The sequence below is a fragment of the Grus americana genome, chromosome 13 (assembly GCF_028858705.1).
Source record: "Grus americana isolate bGruAme1 chromosome 13, bGruAme1.mat, whole genome shotgun sequence".
Classification (NCBI taxonomy): Eukaryota; Metazoa; Chordata; class Aves; order Gruiformes; family Gruidae; genus Grus; species Grus americana.
Window position 1 is genome coordinate 7,234,419 of NC_072864.1, and position 15,665 is coordinate 7,250,083.

General features: G+C 37.4%; 1 protein-coding gene across 1 annotated transcript in view; it reads right to left on the bottom strand.

Moving 5' to 3' along the window:
• Positions 1-788: 788 nt before the first annotated feature.
• VAT1L (vesicle amine transport 1 like) overlaps positions 789-15,665 on the bottom strand; it is a 61,698-nt gene continuing 46,821 nt past the window's right edge. Inside the window, exons 8-9 of the mRNA XM_054840960.1 lie at positions 5,866-5,949; positions 789-3,843 (exon numbers count right to left, since the gene is read on the bottom strand). Coding sequence (XP_054696935.1) covers positions 3,745-3,843; positions 5,866-5,949 — 183 coding nt within the window. The 3' untranslated portion in view covers positions 789-3,744. The remainder of the gene's footprint in view (positions 3,844-5,865; positions 5,950-15,665) is intronic.

Genomic DNA, 15,665 nt, shown 5'->3' on the forward strand with positions numbered 1-15,665 from the left:
AAGCTTTTGGATTATAGAGGAGATGCAGTAACTACTGAAGTGAGATTTTCCAGGGACACTACAGGCTTTAGAACATATCCTGCATGACTGGAATGAACCAAAGCTAACACTTCCTCTTTGTTTAGATATTAAACTGGTTAATTGAACCATTTCTTCCTTTCATGCAGGGAGACCTTTAAAACCATGTACTCAAGTACTGACCTGAGGTGACCTGTAAGGTCTGGTAACCATAATCAGTTCTTTGAAAGAAAAGGTGTAAGCCTCCTTGCAGCCCTGAGTTGAGACCAAGACCCAGGAAGAGTGGGATTTTAGATACAATCATGTCCTCCTGCTTTCTATTAGCTAATTCGGCAGTGCTGGTTTGGACCCTATTTTAAGACTATTCCCTTGGATTATCTTCATTTCTGAAAAGAACTGTCTCTCTAAGGATGACTTGTGTGTCAATCCATCTCCCAGTGCAATTTGAATGCTAAAATTCTGGAAACTAGTTTCTACCCATATCAAAATACGCTTCCCTGAACACTTTGTGAACGGTGCTTATATAATGTTTTGAATTTCTTAGACTGCCACATTCAACATTTTATATCTAAATTGTTAATGTTCTGTAAAGTAACACACTCAACCATTTTTAATAACCTCTATGTACTCTGTCATAAACCCCCCAAATTTCTTTGTATATCCCTCAGTGACCAAAATGGAAAAAAAGACCTCAGATTTTCCTCTTAACCAATTCCAAGTCAGTTCCCTAATTTGACCATAATATTAGAATAAAACACGTAAGCCAAGGATAATGCTATGCTCAATATTTTATTTATATTTTTATGTAAACATAATTTGCTTTGTAGGCACAATATAACAAAAGCTCTAAAGCAACAAATACAATTAAACAGTGTTTCAGTTTACTTCAATCAATCAGGCTTAAGTTAAAGAGAAGCTTTCACAGTTCCTTTAAGGCAAATTGAGAAATAATTTGTTTCACTTGAAGAAACTATCCAATTGTCTTAGAGTTGTTTAAACAACACTGTCAGTAGTAAGCACCTTCATTTCTACTACAATAAGACTTGGTCACTAACAAGTCCCTGCATCCTCATTTTGTATAGCATGCCCTCAACCACTTCAGACACGATACTACTGTTTGTGGTATTCTAAAAGGTACTTAGGGCTTATGGGCCAAATTCTGCTAGCACAAATCCTGCTTCCAGAACAGATGCCTGAAAAATTTCAATTAATTTCAGTAGTAACCTTCACATATGCCATATTAATACCAGTAAAACACAGAGTAGAGTTTAGCTTGCTGATGGTAATACTCATCTGTGTTGCACTTAGGTAGATTCAGAAGTATTCCTTTGTACTCACTGCAATTACCTGATACTCTGCTGATCAGAAAATGGCCCTAAAATTGGTATGAATTAGCATGAAGAGTATTTTTGCCTTGCTAACAAAACCGGAAAGAACTAGCCAAAATCATTTCATTTGATTGTTGTCCCTGTGGTGTCTGTGGCCATGACCAAGACCACCCATCTTTCTTTGTCTTGAAGGGTAATTTAACTGTAGAGCCAACCATACTACGGTTTACAACAGAAGAACGGATTTGCTATTCTGCTTGCCCTACTAATTTAAGGCCTTGAGAATGCCACTTTACTGCCAGCTCGAAGGTCACCAGCAATATTGCTCACTTTGGCGTCAAATCAAAATTCCTAGTTATGTTAAGGTTTGTTGCAGGACAACATCATTACACTAACTGCAAAACAAAATTGGGCATGTTTCCTACCATTGTCAGCTTATGAGTTGTGAAAACTTAATGGCCTTTCTTAAAAGCCCAATTGGCAAGCCCAATACATGGAAAACTCTCACTGAATACGTATTTTTTCTGTGGATAAAGTCCCTATTTGGGCCTGATATAGCACTGGAAGTGTAGGCAAGTCCAGTTTGAAAAGAAAATCAACTATAGCGAAGTTCTGTATCAACATCTAGAGAAAACTGAAGTTCTGGTTCAATTAATGTTTCAAAAGCTTTTTTTGCCTTTTTCTCCACAGTTATTTCTTCTCATTATTTTTGAATTTGTTTACCCAAGGGAAACTCCTTCAGAATGAACATTCTGCACAATTATCTGGTATTAGAACAGCAACTTCATGAGTACAGTGTAAAGAGATGGACATTAATACTCAGGCAGCAAAATGAAACAAACAGGAAAAAAAACCAAGAGAGAATCTTCTAAAACCACACATAAAAGTCATCCAGACCCACAAGTCCTTTCCTGCTGAGTAAAGCCTGAGCAGCCCTCCCTCTCCACTTTTCTATATTAATTTTTAACTTCTATCACTACAGGATACTTGTAGATTTAGGTGAACAACTAGCCATGCCTGTGGAAATACTTTCTTTTGAAAAAAATACATTAATCCAAAGATACACATCATTATACAAGGTCTCTGACATTCCTTTAGCATTTCTACTGTAGGTAATTGCAGTCATTTTAAAATAATTGTTTTAATGAGACAATTGAGGACCTGAGTGGCTGCTGCTTGGATAGGTGAAGACATGGAAAAAATATTTACTTTTGTCATGTTTAGATATAGTTTCCACTAGTGGGAGGTAGATAAGACTAGCTGGTCTTTGAATACTTGATCCTGCAAATGATTACAAATGTAACTGTACGTATGGAACAGAGCTAGACAAAGTTACCCCGGTGCATAATTTCTGATGGGATTAAGGCCTAAAACTCATTTTTAACAGGGTTAACTTCTGTAGGAGTTCAGCTCCAGCCTGACAGTTGATCAACACATTAGTGATTTCAGAGCAGTAAACTCCATCAACAAATTTCTTTCCGCATACTGATAAGTGATCCTTACCAATACGATTTAAAAATGAGATTTACAATTGGTTTGGATTTTGGACACAATGAGTCAATGTGTCCTTAGCAGAAGATGTTGATCTGTCAGTAACAATGCTAATTGCTACAAGCAATTAAAGTTCTGGGTCTAAGAAGAATGGCTCACGGACCTTTTTCCTTGCCTGTAATGTATGGGGTGATAGCTTAGGTCAACAGGAAAGCATTGTAGTTGGCACTCTGAACGAAGTGTTTAATTACTGGTGCTGATGACTAACGTGGTTATACAATACTAATCAAAGTCTCTCAATTAATGATTTCGTGCACAATTTTAGATTCCACAATTCTAAATGAGGTATTTTTGAAAATCAAGATAGGATTGCTTATAAAATGATACAGAATGACTGAGGAAAATGAAAACTCATCTTTTTTGCAACTTTTATCTGTGGTTCATAAAAGGAAAACTATTTTAACACTGAAAATCCACAAACTTAAAATCCTCCCTCCAGTTACTAGAATTTTCCAGACAGCAAGTGGGGAATTTTTTTTGTTACTGTTTCCAACTTGCAAAAATAGCCCAAACCCCCCTAATAACTTATGCAAAATGTTGGAATTTGCATGAGAAAGATGCCCATCTAAAATTACATAGTAAGTTAATAAGGCTTTTAAAACGGAACAGAAAAATCCATGGGACTCCTACAGGGAAATAGGGTATTACACAGGAATGTCATAATACTGCACTGGATGAGAATGGCACTTGAGTTCAAAACAACAATGATCAACAGCTCATAGCTCAGCTGACTGCAGACAAATACAACACACACTGTACTACAGCATTTGTTCACTGATGCACAGAATAGATTTCCCAATCTTGTTCCCTTCTCCATCAACCTTTCTGCTTCCACCACCTCTGGCTGTTACTGGATGAATGGCATGCGCTCTTTATTCTCATTGTCCCCTTCATGGTCTTCTTCCTCTTCTCCAGCCTCACTTGTCTCTGTGCTGTCGTTGGCCATCTGTAGGATGAAAGAGGAAGGAAATCAGAACACCTTTCTTTTATTCATTCTGATTTCAGTTTGATTCATTTGATAAAGTGACTTTAAAAATGAAAGATGACATGGTTGCAACACGAAAATAAATATTCAGTCTGTGCAAAACTTCTGTTGGCACTATGCCACTTCCAGCTAAAATTGTAAGCTGTTCCCTCATGGCTTACAGCTGAATTATGTACAGAAAGCTGCTTTGTAGGACAGTTCCATAAGTGGACTATGCACTTGTAGCAAGCTGATATTAAGGCTCTTGGATAGGAAATACAACTGTGTAGGAAGTTCACAGAATGTGTGAGACCTCTGGTTTACAACTCCTTCTGTATCTGTTTTCCAGAAATAGGCAACACTATTCTTTAATGCCAGCTAATGGATAGGGTCTGGTCCCACATGAGGTGTAGTGTCATGAAAACTCAGCAACTGTTTTATATTTAAACAAAAAATGAAACTTTATAGAGCAGTGGATATGTAGGTGCTAGGAGAATATACCCATGACAGAGTGCAAATCTTTGGTCACACAGAGTGGGGAGAAACTGCATTTCCCTATTTTATTGAAGATGTCTGTACAGGCAATTGCAGAAATTTGTAGTTCAGGATAGCATTTAAGGAGCACATTGTAGCTTTTTACATGGGAATATTTATTACAAGTTGTGTAAGGGTGCAAGAGTCTCCCGTATTTCACCTTGTTGTTTGACTTGTCTCTGGAGGCACAAGAAGAGTCTGGTTTACTGGACAGGTGGTAGTGTTTAACAGCATAGATTAGCAAGACAATTCTGTTATCCACCAACATTACCTCTCTCAGGACACAAGAAAATTCTTGTATTAGCTTGTAACTATTTCAAAACCAACTAAGCAAGGGACCCATTTACGTTTTAAAGAGAAATGCAGTGACGTTGTACCTTCCCTGTTTGATTACTAGCCTCTGCTGGAAATAAAAACATGAAACACAACTTGATTTTAATGGAGAAAAGCAATGGTCAGAAGTTACCAATATTTTTGAATTAACACCCTTTCGTGACAGTGTATCAAATTTGTTCTCACTTTCTAACCAATCACTACTGTGAATATACAGTATCAAGAGAACTGATGGAGTAAGTGTATTAATGTTGTCTTATCGATCTTGTTTAGAGTTTTAAGATGCAATTCAGCTACAAAATAATGCCCAGTTTCCATATCTCAGGTTTCAAGCCTTCCTTTTCCTTGCAGTGATTTTGTATGAGATTTGGCGGCAATTTTAGAGTAAGTGCGAGTTAGAGCTTAGCTGTAATTCCAGGTTCTTTTCTGTTCTTTTGAAAGAGGAGGTAACTCGGGTCTGAAAGCAAACTTCGTACATCAGTATTGATTGAAGTCAGTTTTTCATTATCTTCTTTACTGCTCTTTCCTACATCATCGGTGAACTTTTAGGCATAAGCCTGACTTTCATTTACTACTGCTCTCTGTAATGTTTCAGAACCATGTTAAGTGCTCTAAATCCAGTGGACCAGAGCTCCATCACAACTATCTTCTTCAGAACATTTCTAGAAGGAAGTATTTAGAAATAGTGCTTCATCTACTACAGAAAAAGAAACTCCTACCAAAGGTATACTCCAACTTTTGTATGGGAATCAGAAAGCACTTTATGTTTGTACGCTAAAGTAATATTGACTGTGTCTTTTTCTGTTCACTCCACTTATTAATACAGGAATTTTGTATTACGTGAAATGTTTGTTTTCCATCACACGGACAGAAATAAATGTGGCAGTTTTAACAGAATCTAAGACTTGCAGACACAGATAGCCATTCAGTACAGAAAAGTAATTGCTGGCACTCTAGGAGTAACAATTATATTTCACTTTGGGTTAACTACATAAATTATGATTATTAGTTGTATTTAGGTGCTATGGACTTAGAAGAAAACAGCATTAAAAAAACGTACGGGACATGTCTCCAAAAGTCACTACCATGCTTTAACTTATGCAACTGTACATCATGTAAGTAGTGCTTTGCACTCACCAGGGGAGTGGGTGCTTTCTCCACATCCAGAATTAGTTTTCCTATATTTCCTCGGTCATGGATTCTCTGCATGGCCTCCTTCACCTGAAAGAAAGATAACCTATTGATAATTTTCAGGCACACATTAAGAGAAGCCTGAATTCCTTCCTTCCAAAACCAGCAATACGTTTAAGGCATGCTATGTGCAAGGTAATTCAAACAGCTGCTTGAAACAAAATTAATAAACATTTTTTAGTGAATTTGGAAGGCCTGATTTTTGCACTATGTCCGCCTAAACAGGATGTGAGCCTTGATGACAGTTTCTGAATAGTATAATACATATATAATGTTAATGTAGTACAAAGTAATGGTTAGCTGAGGTGCAGAGAGCAATATAGGCTCAAGGAGTTAATCCTTACGGGTTGTTCATTAGATTTTCTCCTTGCAGAGTATTTATCGAGAAACCTTACTTTGACTAAAAGTTTTTCTAATTGATCTGTGATATTTTTCAATTAATTTCTTTTGCATTCCTATAGAGTGTATGCCACATCCAGGCAGTGGCTATGATTATTGCAATACTGTGGTTCTCATTGCATAAGCATGTATCTCTTTTTTCCACTTTTTTTTTTTTGTAATTTTAAATAAGTAGTGTCCTACAGATACCACTAAGACCAGCCATTTAGCAGCTGGCTGCAATTAGCACGTGTGAGAAAGGAACAAAAACCTCTTCTTACTAGTGCTCTGGAGAGGAGTTTATTTTGATGTATGAAGCTCATGAGAGCTCAGTGTTGGTGAATTGAAATTCTGTGTGTGTTGCACTGAAATTTCAATGTGCAGCATGCAGACCACTGTTAAATCACTGAAAACTGGAAGATGTCAGGACTTGCATCGCTTTCATGGTGGGAAACTTCAGAAACTCAAAATGTACACATAAAAGCTGTTTCATATCCTCATCACGCTATTTTTTGCCGGCATAACAGGATATGTTGAGACAAGGAGGAGTTTTATGTTAATAGGATCTACCACCTGTGACATAGTTTTATTGAATATTTTAAGAATAATGGCATAGAAGCTTCAAACAATACGCTGCTGACTTGGGAACAGGTGGGTCCCACAATACATTTAAAAGCCTGAATTGGGGTCCAGGCACCTAAGATAATTACTTAATGTCTAATACAGAAGGAGGTATGAGATTTTTAAAGATACTAAGCGAATACAGCTTTCAACTTCCAATTAAATTTAATGGATGCTGGGCACAAAATGTCTTTACCATCTGTCAGCCTTATTTTGAAAGCTGACTGCAGTGAACTCAATATTACAACCTTAATTTTGCCAAGTGGTTCCCTCAATTAGTAAATACCAGACTTAAAAAACCAATCTGTTAGAACAAAAGAAAAATTGTACTGCAAAACACAGTGACTTTCTAACTTAGGGCATAACTGTAAATTAACCTTGGAAAACACAATCTTATGAATCCCACTGGAGAGAAGGTTGACAGTCACTTTTATGAAGTTACCTTTCAGCATAAACAATACCTAACTATCCTAGAAAAATTGCTCTGCACTATGGCCAATATTCCTTTAAGAATATCCAACAAAGACCCTGAAGAAGCAGCAGCTGTATTAGTTTTTATGGCTCTTATTAGCCAAATCAAGCTTTTAGGAGTCTATAGTACAGCATAAATAACCAACATAGATGTGACAGAATTGGAGAAATCAGCAAACACACTTGCCTGTCCATTGAAATTTATTACCAGAACATCATGTGGAAAGCAGGGTATGCAACATTTATTTTAATTTGTACCATATCATATTTAGCAAGGCAAATTGGAGAAAATGTGCTTTCCCTGCATTTTTCACATGCACAGTATCAAATTTAAGACTCTGGAGAAAGGTTCAGGAGTTGTTTCCAGGACACTTCTAAGTAGCATGCAGAGGCAAAGGGAACAATAAAACTTGTAACAATAATAGTGGCTATGGAATCCAGATGGAGCTATTAAAATATAGAAAAATTTTGAAAAGAAATTTGAAGACCTGATACAACATCTGTATACTTTAGTGTTACTTGCAACTTACCTACCCAGTTAGTCAAATTCTGTACTAGTGCAATGCCATTCAGTACTCTACGTCTGAGCTAAGAGACCATGAGCTATTTTATAAATGAGTAAGTTTTATGTTTATGGCTGCTAACAGTCCACTTATTCAACCAAGACTGCAACTACTTGTTTCCCAAGGTGTCTGAATATTAAAACCATTCCCTCCTATGCTACAGAGGGCAGAGAGCATTAAAAACCTTCTTTGCTATGCAATTATGCTTAAGGCTTAAGTTGTTCTATGCAGACTATATAAAAGCATTTACTTTTTCATGTGAACGTTTAAGTGCTGCGTATAGTCTGCCTTTTGCAGAGTGTGGTATGAAGCTTCTGCTAGGTCTGTGCCCGAGTGTTTGCACGTCACCAATGAAGACAGTGAATCACTCTGCACTTGGTTAAAATCAGACCCAGGCTTAACTGGTAGTACAGGGAGGCATGTGGAAATCCTGAATTTGCTGGAGGTTCTCTGAAGTGGTCGATGTTTGATTCAAAATAAATATCCCTTCCAGTAGCAAGGATCAGAAGAGCTTCCCTCTTCTTACAGAACTGGGTTCCTAAATTACTTTTCATCAATTGTTCTGTATTGGTTACTATTTGCATTTGTCAGCTCAAATCCAAGTAAATGGATCCAACATACTTTTGTTTATATGGATAAGTTAATTGAATTTCTTCTGGTGCAGTATTGTCAGCAGAGGGCTTTTGGATTGGAAATAGTGCAAACGAATGTTTACTAATATAAAGAGTTTCCACTGGAATAAAGGACAAAAATTCTGTTGGCCTTTGTTTGCTTTCAGTATACCTCAGCCCTTAGAGCGTTTGTGTTTAAACTAATGCTGAACTACAGATTTTAGCCTTGAGAGCCCCAAAATTGACACAATACGTATCTCAGAGCTCTGCACTGGAATCAGAACTACTTTTTACACATTACTGGACAATTGGAAAATGCTTCCACTTTCTATGTTATTTATGTAAGGAAAGTTGGCAACCAGTTACTGGAAAACAAGAAAGAGCCAGAATGCTGCACAGCTATGCACTGCCTGATGAATCCAACACAGGCACTCCTAGGCAGCAGTGGAGGAAAATGATTAATAGCAGAGGACAAACAAAAGGAATCGCAAGTTTGCCTTTTCCCTCAAGGACACTTGCATTAATTCATATTTTAGTTTGACGTACTGTTTTTAAGCATACTCTAGAGTGGAATCATCTTCCCCTATCTGTTCAGTCTAGTGGAAAATGATAACAAACACAGGAAAAGGACCTTTCTAACTCAGTTTGAAACAATTTGCATTTGCTTTAGGGAATATGCTGTTATAATTGGAGAAACGATTTTGAACAAGTATATTTCTCCCATCCCTTTCAGGTCTACAAATGGTACGGTCATGGATATGTTATCACGTATCCTCATTCAAGTGTTTTTCAGCAATGACAGTGAATCTGGAAATTAAGATGACCTATGCAATAATAAGGTCATCTATAAAACAAAGAACACAGTCTAGAAAGACAAAACCAATGTACCTCAAGGTCCTTTACAAGTCATGCTTACCATGCCCTGTGAGAAATAGTCAAATTCTCATTTTCTGTCATAACTCCCCAAGTGCTGCAGATTTTCTGAGCCTTCTACAAGCTCCTTCCTCATACCATTCTGCTGGACCCAAGCAGAGAGGCAAGGAATATAAAATACAGAGAGCTTAACTGGGACCAGACAGAACCATTGCATTGTGTTAGCGTTATAGGCAAAGATTAGCAGCTTTAACATTTCTTAGAAAATTTTAATCTATTAACACACGCTTGCACATTTAAAAAGGTGTTATGCTACCAACAGAATTCTTCAAAGAAGGCTCGATACAAACACAGGAAAAAAAAATTAACAAAGCTGGCAAAGAAGACCTGCTGTGAAAAAACCTGTTCAAGTATATTTTCCTCAGGGGATGTTATGGGAGGGATCTCCGAGCGTCTCTTGGATCAGAGCCATTTCTGTTCATCTGTATTGTGTTTCATACTGAGAAGAGCAACAATTACTGCAATAGACCTTGGTAGGAGAGTAAGGGCAGAAATGCCCTTGCATTACCAGTCAGAGAATGTTCTAAAAGAGGTTTCACGACAGCTGTCTTTTCTGGAAGTATAAAGGTTGACAGCAGTACTGAGTCATCTCCAAAACTACCACTTTGAGGGAACCAGGTTGGATGAGGCTTTGGGCAATGTGGTCTAGTGGAGGGTGTCCCTGCCCGCAGCAGGGGGGTTGGAACTAGATGATCTTTGAGGTCCCTTCCAACCCAAACCATTCTATGATTCTAACTCCTCAAAAGTATCAAGAACTTTGGATATTGTGTCCTCTTTAAAAAAATCTTATCCTGCTTCAAATAGACTCATCTTCTCCAGCCTCAAATCTTTTCAAAATCAAGCCGAGGCACTTACCTTAACTGACAATGGTAATTTTCAGCATATTGTTTAATACTTTCATCTCCTACCAGACTAGATTTTCTCTGTCTTCAAAACCAAGCTGTAACAACAAGGCCTCCCTCTAACAATTTTTATACAGGTAAGTATTGCAAAAAGTTAGTATTTTTAAAAGTCTGCATACAAACTAAAACAGAAAAGCAAAGAAAAAGCAAGGTGACCAGGCACACTGGGTTCTAAATTGAAGGGACAAATATCTGCCTTATCTTCCTATTTTCAACATCTGAGCTCTACAGGCTTTCAAAGTCAATGCAGGTAATGATATACAGTAAAGAATAGGATTTTGGAAATTCAAATGATGGATAAGTCTGGAATTCCATGTGGGTCTAACAGATTTTTAAAACCAGGATTGAGAAAGCTCAATACTTGTTCCTCCCAATGAGAACTTTGATAATAACTGTCTGTGCCAATAGCTGTTTGCAGATTCAGAAATGATGCCGCACTCAGGGTAATGGCATGCAACATTCTGCTTAATCTTCCTTCACTGACTGAAAAAATAAAATTATTGAATATTATAATCCTGTCCAGTTCATACAAGAGCAACACAAAGAAATCCACAGGAAAATCTCAGCACATCTCAGGACAATGCTTTGACTAGACAGGTGTATGTATTTTGGGGTATTCTGTTTGTGTGTTTTGTGTGAGCATTTATTTCTGTGCTTTGTGATGGGGAAAAGGGAAAAGGGTCTTTACTTTGTGGGATTTTTAAAAGATATCTTTCCAATGGAGTAGGTTGCTAAAATGATTCATTCAGTGTTGCTGATTGTATTGGATTGGGGCAATTTGATATAATTTTAGAAAGACTGATTATGCACCTTGAAATTATTGATACTTAGGTCTTGAGGCTACCTATAACCAAAATAAGCCAATGAAGAAGACACAAAAATTAAATAATTTTTAAAGTTTGTGAAATTTTAAGATGATATCTTTTTTGTAAAAAAATTAAGTTGTCACTGCAGCAAAGACAATGTTTTCAACTAGGCTGTAGTTCAGAGATGCCTATATAGTCTCAGTTTAACAAAACAGCTAATTTAGTAGTGTTGCATTAGCTCTAGATATTGCTAAAGAGAAATAGCATGGTATTATAAATACAAAGTATTTTCTCTTCCTTGTAGCAAAGACAGATTTCCATTCTTCTTTAGCTTCATGGCAGACCACGTGATTTGCAAAGTTTTTATTTCACTAAAAGCACTGAAAAAGAATATAATAACAGCCATAAATTATTTTCCTCTACTGAATACAACATCAGCATGTGCACTGGGCACATGGTATGATTTTATTGCAGTCATTCTGTCATTAGTGAGCTGATAGCAATTCTGATTTAAAATGAAGTACAAAATTGCATAAAGAAAAATAATTATTTTGTTTTCTTACTAGCATTTCTAAACCAATAAAGTACTAATAATAGCAGAATATTAATAGTAAACTACTAATACTGCAACTAAGAAGATTTTTAGGAATCACATTATAGCCACAAATTACTTACATAAGTTTAATGAAGTGTTCTGTCAGCCCTCCTGACTAATTTGCAATACTTTTCTATGTGAGAAATATGTATTAAAAAGCACACAACTAAGGATGTTATTACCTGTACCCACTCAGACTGGAAAAAAGATCTTCAGACTAAAATTAAAAATAGCAGCCAGAACACATTTTTTTTACTCAGTTTCTGCAAATCTAAAATCATGAAAAACAAGATGTATTCCAAACAGAGCTACTAACATAATATGCTAGCAGATTATGACATTACATTTGGATATTTGCAGCTAGCTTCTGATTACATTGGTTTTCTGTAGCTTTTGATGGCACTGTGTAAAAACAGTCCATTTTAAAGTGACTGCAGACTTTTTTCCCCAAAATTCATCTTGTACACCTGCCTTAGTACAAGGTTTTTTTCCTATGGTCTCCTTGGATTTTTCATGTTTGTTTTTAGCACTATGTTCTCCTCAGGTGAAATTAGTAACTGGGACAGATTTCTTGTCTGGCTTTTCATCTTAAGTCATTTATTTCAGGTCTCCACCCCTATGTCCTGCTAGTCATGGCACTGATCCTTCAATTTGCTGAAGCCTGCAACCGAAGTGAGATGAAGTGAGGAGTGCAGTGCCTTACAGCAGACACCTTATGATTTAACCCCTTTGCAAAATAAGCTTGAAAACTGCACTGAGACTGCGATTACTTTGGAAAGTTCCTGAATAGAGATGTTTTCCTGGATGTAAGTCTGACCCTTTATAAATAATATGTGCCTGAAACAGACAACTATGCTCCAAATCTGTATTGCTATAATCAAGCCTCCCCTTATTTACCCATTTTACTTCAAACTAATTTGTTGGCTCTTCTGCGTTTGAAATCAAGAGCCAACAGTAATCTCTACTGAGGTATTCAGATATGCTTGCTGGCATTCAGTTGCCTCTGGAACTTCATTTTGTTGTTAGAATACAGCAAAAGCAGTCTATTGCTTTATAAATATAGGAAAAGTTAAATGGAAAATATATTACTAGTTATCTGTTGCACCATTTCACAGTGTGAAAGAAATGCAGCCTGCCTAAGAAATGGATGCTATTTTCAAGCCTTTGGGTATTATTTTAAACATAATGATCCATTTCTGTATTTGGCTCTTATAAGGAACCAATCTCAGGAGTAAAATAAGAGAGACTGTGAAGCTGGAACACTAAACCACTTGCTATGCCAATAAAACACATTGGGGGCTTTAGGCCCGTGTTAGTAATATGGATGTTTGGTAGAGAGAAACAATGAAGGCAACATGCCATGGAAAAACTTCCTAGTGGAAATGTCAAAACATAATGCTTTCACCATCCTACATGAAGCTGTGCAACTCAGTAATATCATGAATTTTATTATTTTTTTTAGTAAAGTTATACATTTACTTCAGAAAAAAACAAAGAATTGAAAGACATTGGTGCAATAGAAGAGTGGATATTCTTTTAACTCCATGAGGTTGAATGCAGTTTGCACACATTACAGTTTCATTTTGCAGATGACTTCTTTACCCCCTCACTCTCAGCTAAGGCAGGTTTACTGGATGGTGGCACAGGGCTGGGTACTTCCTTTTCTTGGGCCCCTCTGGTGATAGTGGGTTTCCCCACTATTTGAAAGAATTTCTGCTTACAATAAAAGAATCCTTCATTCCCCTTTTTGGCAAATTAGGCTGTAGTATGAAATGCTAAAGAATCTCATGCCAAGGTTACAAATTTATTCCAAGCCAGAAGTGAAATTGGTTCCATTATCTCACTGTAATCTGTCAAACCAATTGTTCTAATGCTATATCATCATGTGTTGTCAAAAAGGGAATGTCCCTCACCTCCAGATGGGCATGGTGGAACACAGCATCCATTTAGTTTATGATCTACGACCGTAATTTTTCCCTCTCATTAGTTCCACACCTTTGGGTTCGATATTGCTGTTTATTTTCACACATCATCTCAAAGAATCACCTTTTGTCCTCTGTTTATACATTGAAAATGTCCAAGCCTTCCAGCATGTCAAGACTGTTCCCCTCTAGCCATGAAATAATCTCCTCATCCATTGTAACCTGCACCGCAACGATCACCCCAAAGTCTTACTTTTCCAGCTATGGCCCTTCCCTCTTTAATCATTCAGCTGATTCTTCAGACTAAAAGCAAAGATGTAAGTAGCAACATTTACTCTCTGCATCTGGCCATCAACCCAAGTCTCTTCTGCCTACATCACCTCCTGTGAGCACTTTTAGCCAATATTATTTTAAGCATCCACGTGATTTTTCCTGTGCTACATTTACACGTAAGAGAGAGTCTAACAAAGACATCTGCAAAGCTGGTGCTTCAGTGATTCTTTACAGTAATTCCCCAAATGGCAATATCACTACACCCCTCTGTTGTGGTTTAACCCCAGCTGGCAACTAAGCACCATGCAGCTGCTCACCCCCCACCCTGCCCCGGTGCGATGGGGGGGAGAATCAGGAAAGGGGGAAAGGAAAAAAAAAAAAAAAACAATCCACAAACTTTGTAGGATGAGATGAAAGTGGTTTAATAGGACAGCAAAGGAAGAGGGGGAAAAAAAAAATGTATGAAATGAGTGATGCACAGTGCAACTGCTCACCACCCAATGGCCGATGCCCATCCCATCCCTGAGCAGGGACTGCGCTCTGGCCAACTCACCCCCAGTTTATATACTGAGTGTGATGTCATATGGTATAGAACACCCCTTTGGTCAGTTTGAGTCAGCTGTTTGTTTTAACTGTACTGTCACTAAAAGAACTTTCAAGTTCAGGAGAAAAAGAAATAGCAGTAATGTACAGGCCAAATACAATAAATGCAGAAACTAGTGATATAGATAATTGTCTAAACATGCAGGCATGTGCTAGAACTTAAAGTTAGAAGCCTTGGTTCAGAAATAGGTTAGAAAAGACAATGGAATATTATATTATCTCATGGGATCTTTCTAACACTCAGCAAGGTCTTTGGTTTGGTATTGCTGTGCAGAACAGGTCCCAAATCTACTACTTAGTGTTACTGTGAGGTTCAGTAGATGTTGGAAAGGAAATCGCACAGCATGACAGGTACTTTTTGAGGAGAATTTGGAATATTCTGTGTATACGAACAAATTTCACTGCCTGTTCCACTGGTGTAACTTCCCTGACATCACTGGGTTGCATGTGAATGAGAAGAGCAGGTACTGAGAGAGGATAAGCGTCTCATTTGGTGAAGAAATACTAGTAGTGTTCAATAGGCTTCAATTACTCCAGCATACATTCTGTAAATGAGTATTATCCTTCAAACATGGTTTTCACACAGGTTAGTCCTCTATGGGCAGCTAAAACTGTAAGTTTAGCTTCTGCATTACTTCCGTGCAGGCTCTCTCTGCCAGAGAGAAGACTTGTCCACAAGAGCATTCCTTACCAATAATTAATTCCTCTCTTCTCACTGTCGTGTGTCTGACAAGCCTGCAACTGCATCATGTCTGCAAAATCACATGGACACGATCTCCATGGTGATAGTGTCATGCGGTATGCAAACATCAGCTGGCTAGTCAAGGTTACTTTGGCAACCCAAGTGTCACAGGTAATGATGCAAATCTTGTTCAGATTTATGAAAGAATAATCGGAATTAAAAACTTGCCCATTTCTCATTCTAGGGCTGGTTTTGTTCTGTTGCTGTTCATAACAGACACTATTTCAATGAGCCCAGAGCTATCTCTATTAGAATTACAAACACTAGTATCAATAATATTTATTCAAGCATCATTTGTATGCAATAATAAAGAAAAAGATGCATAG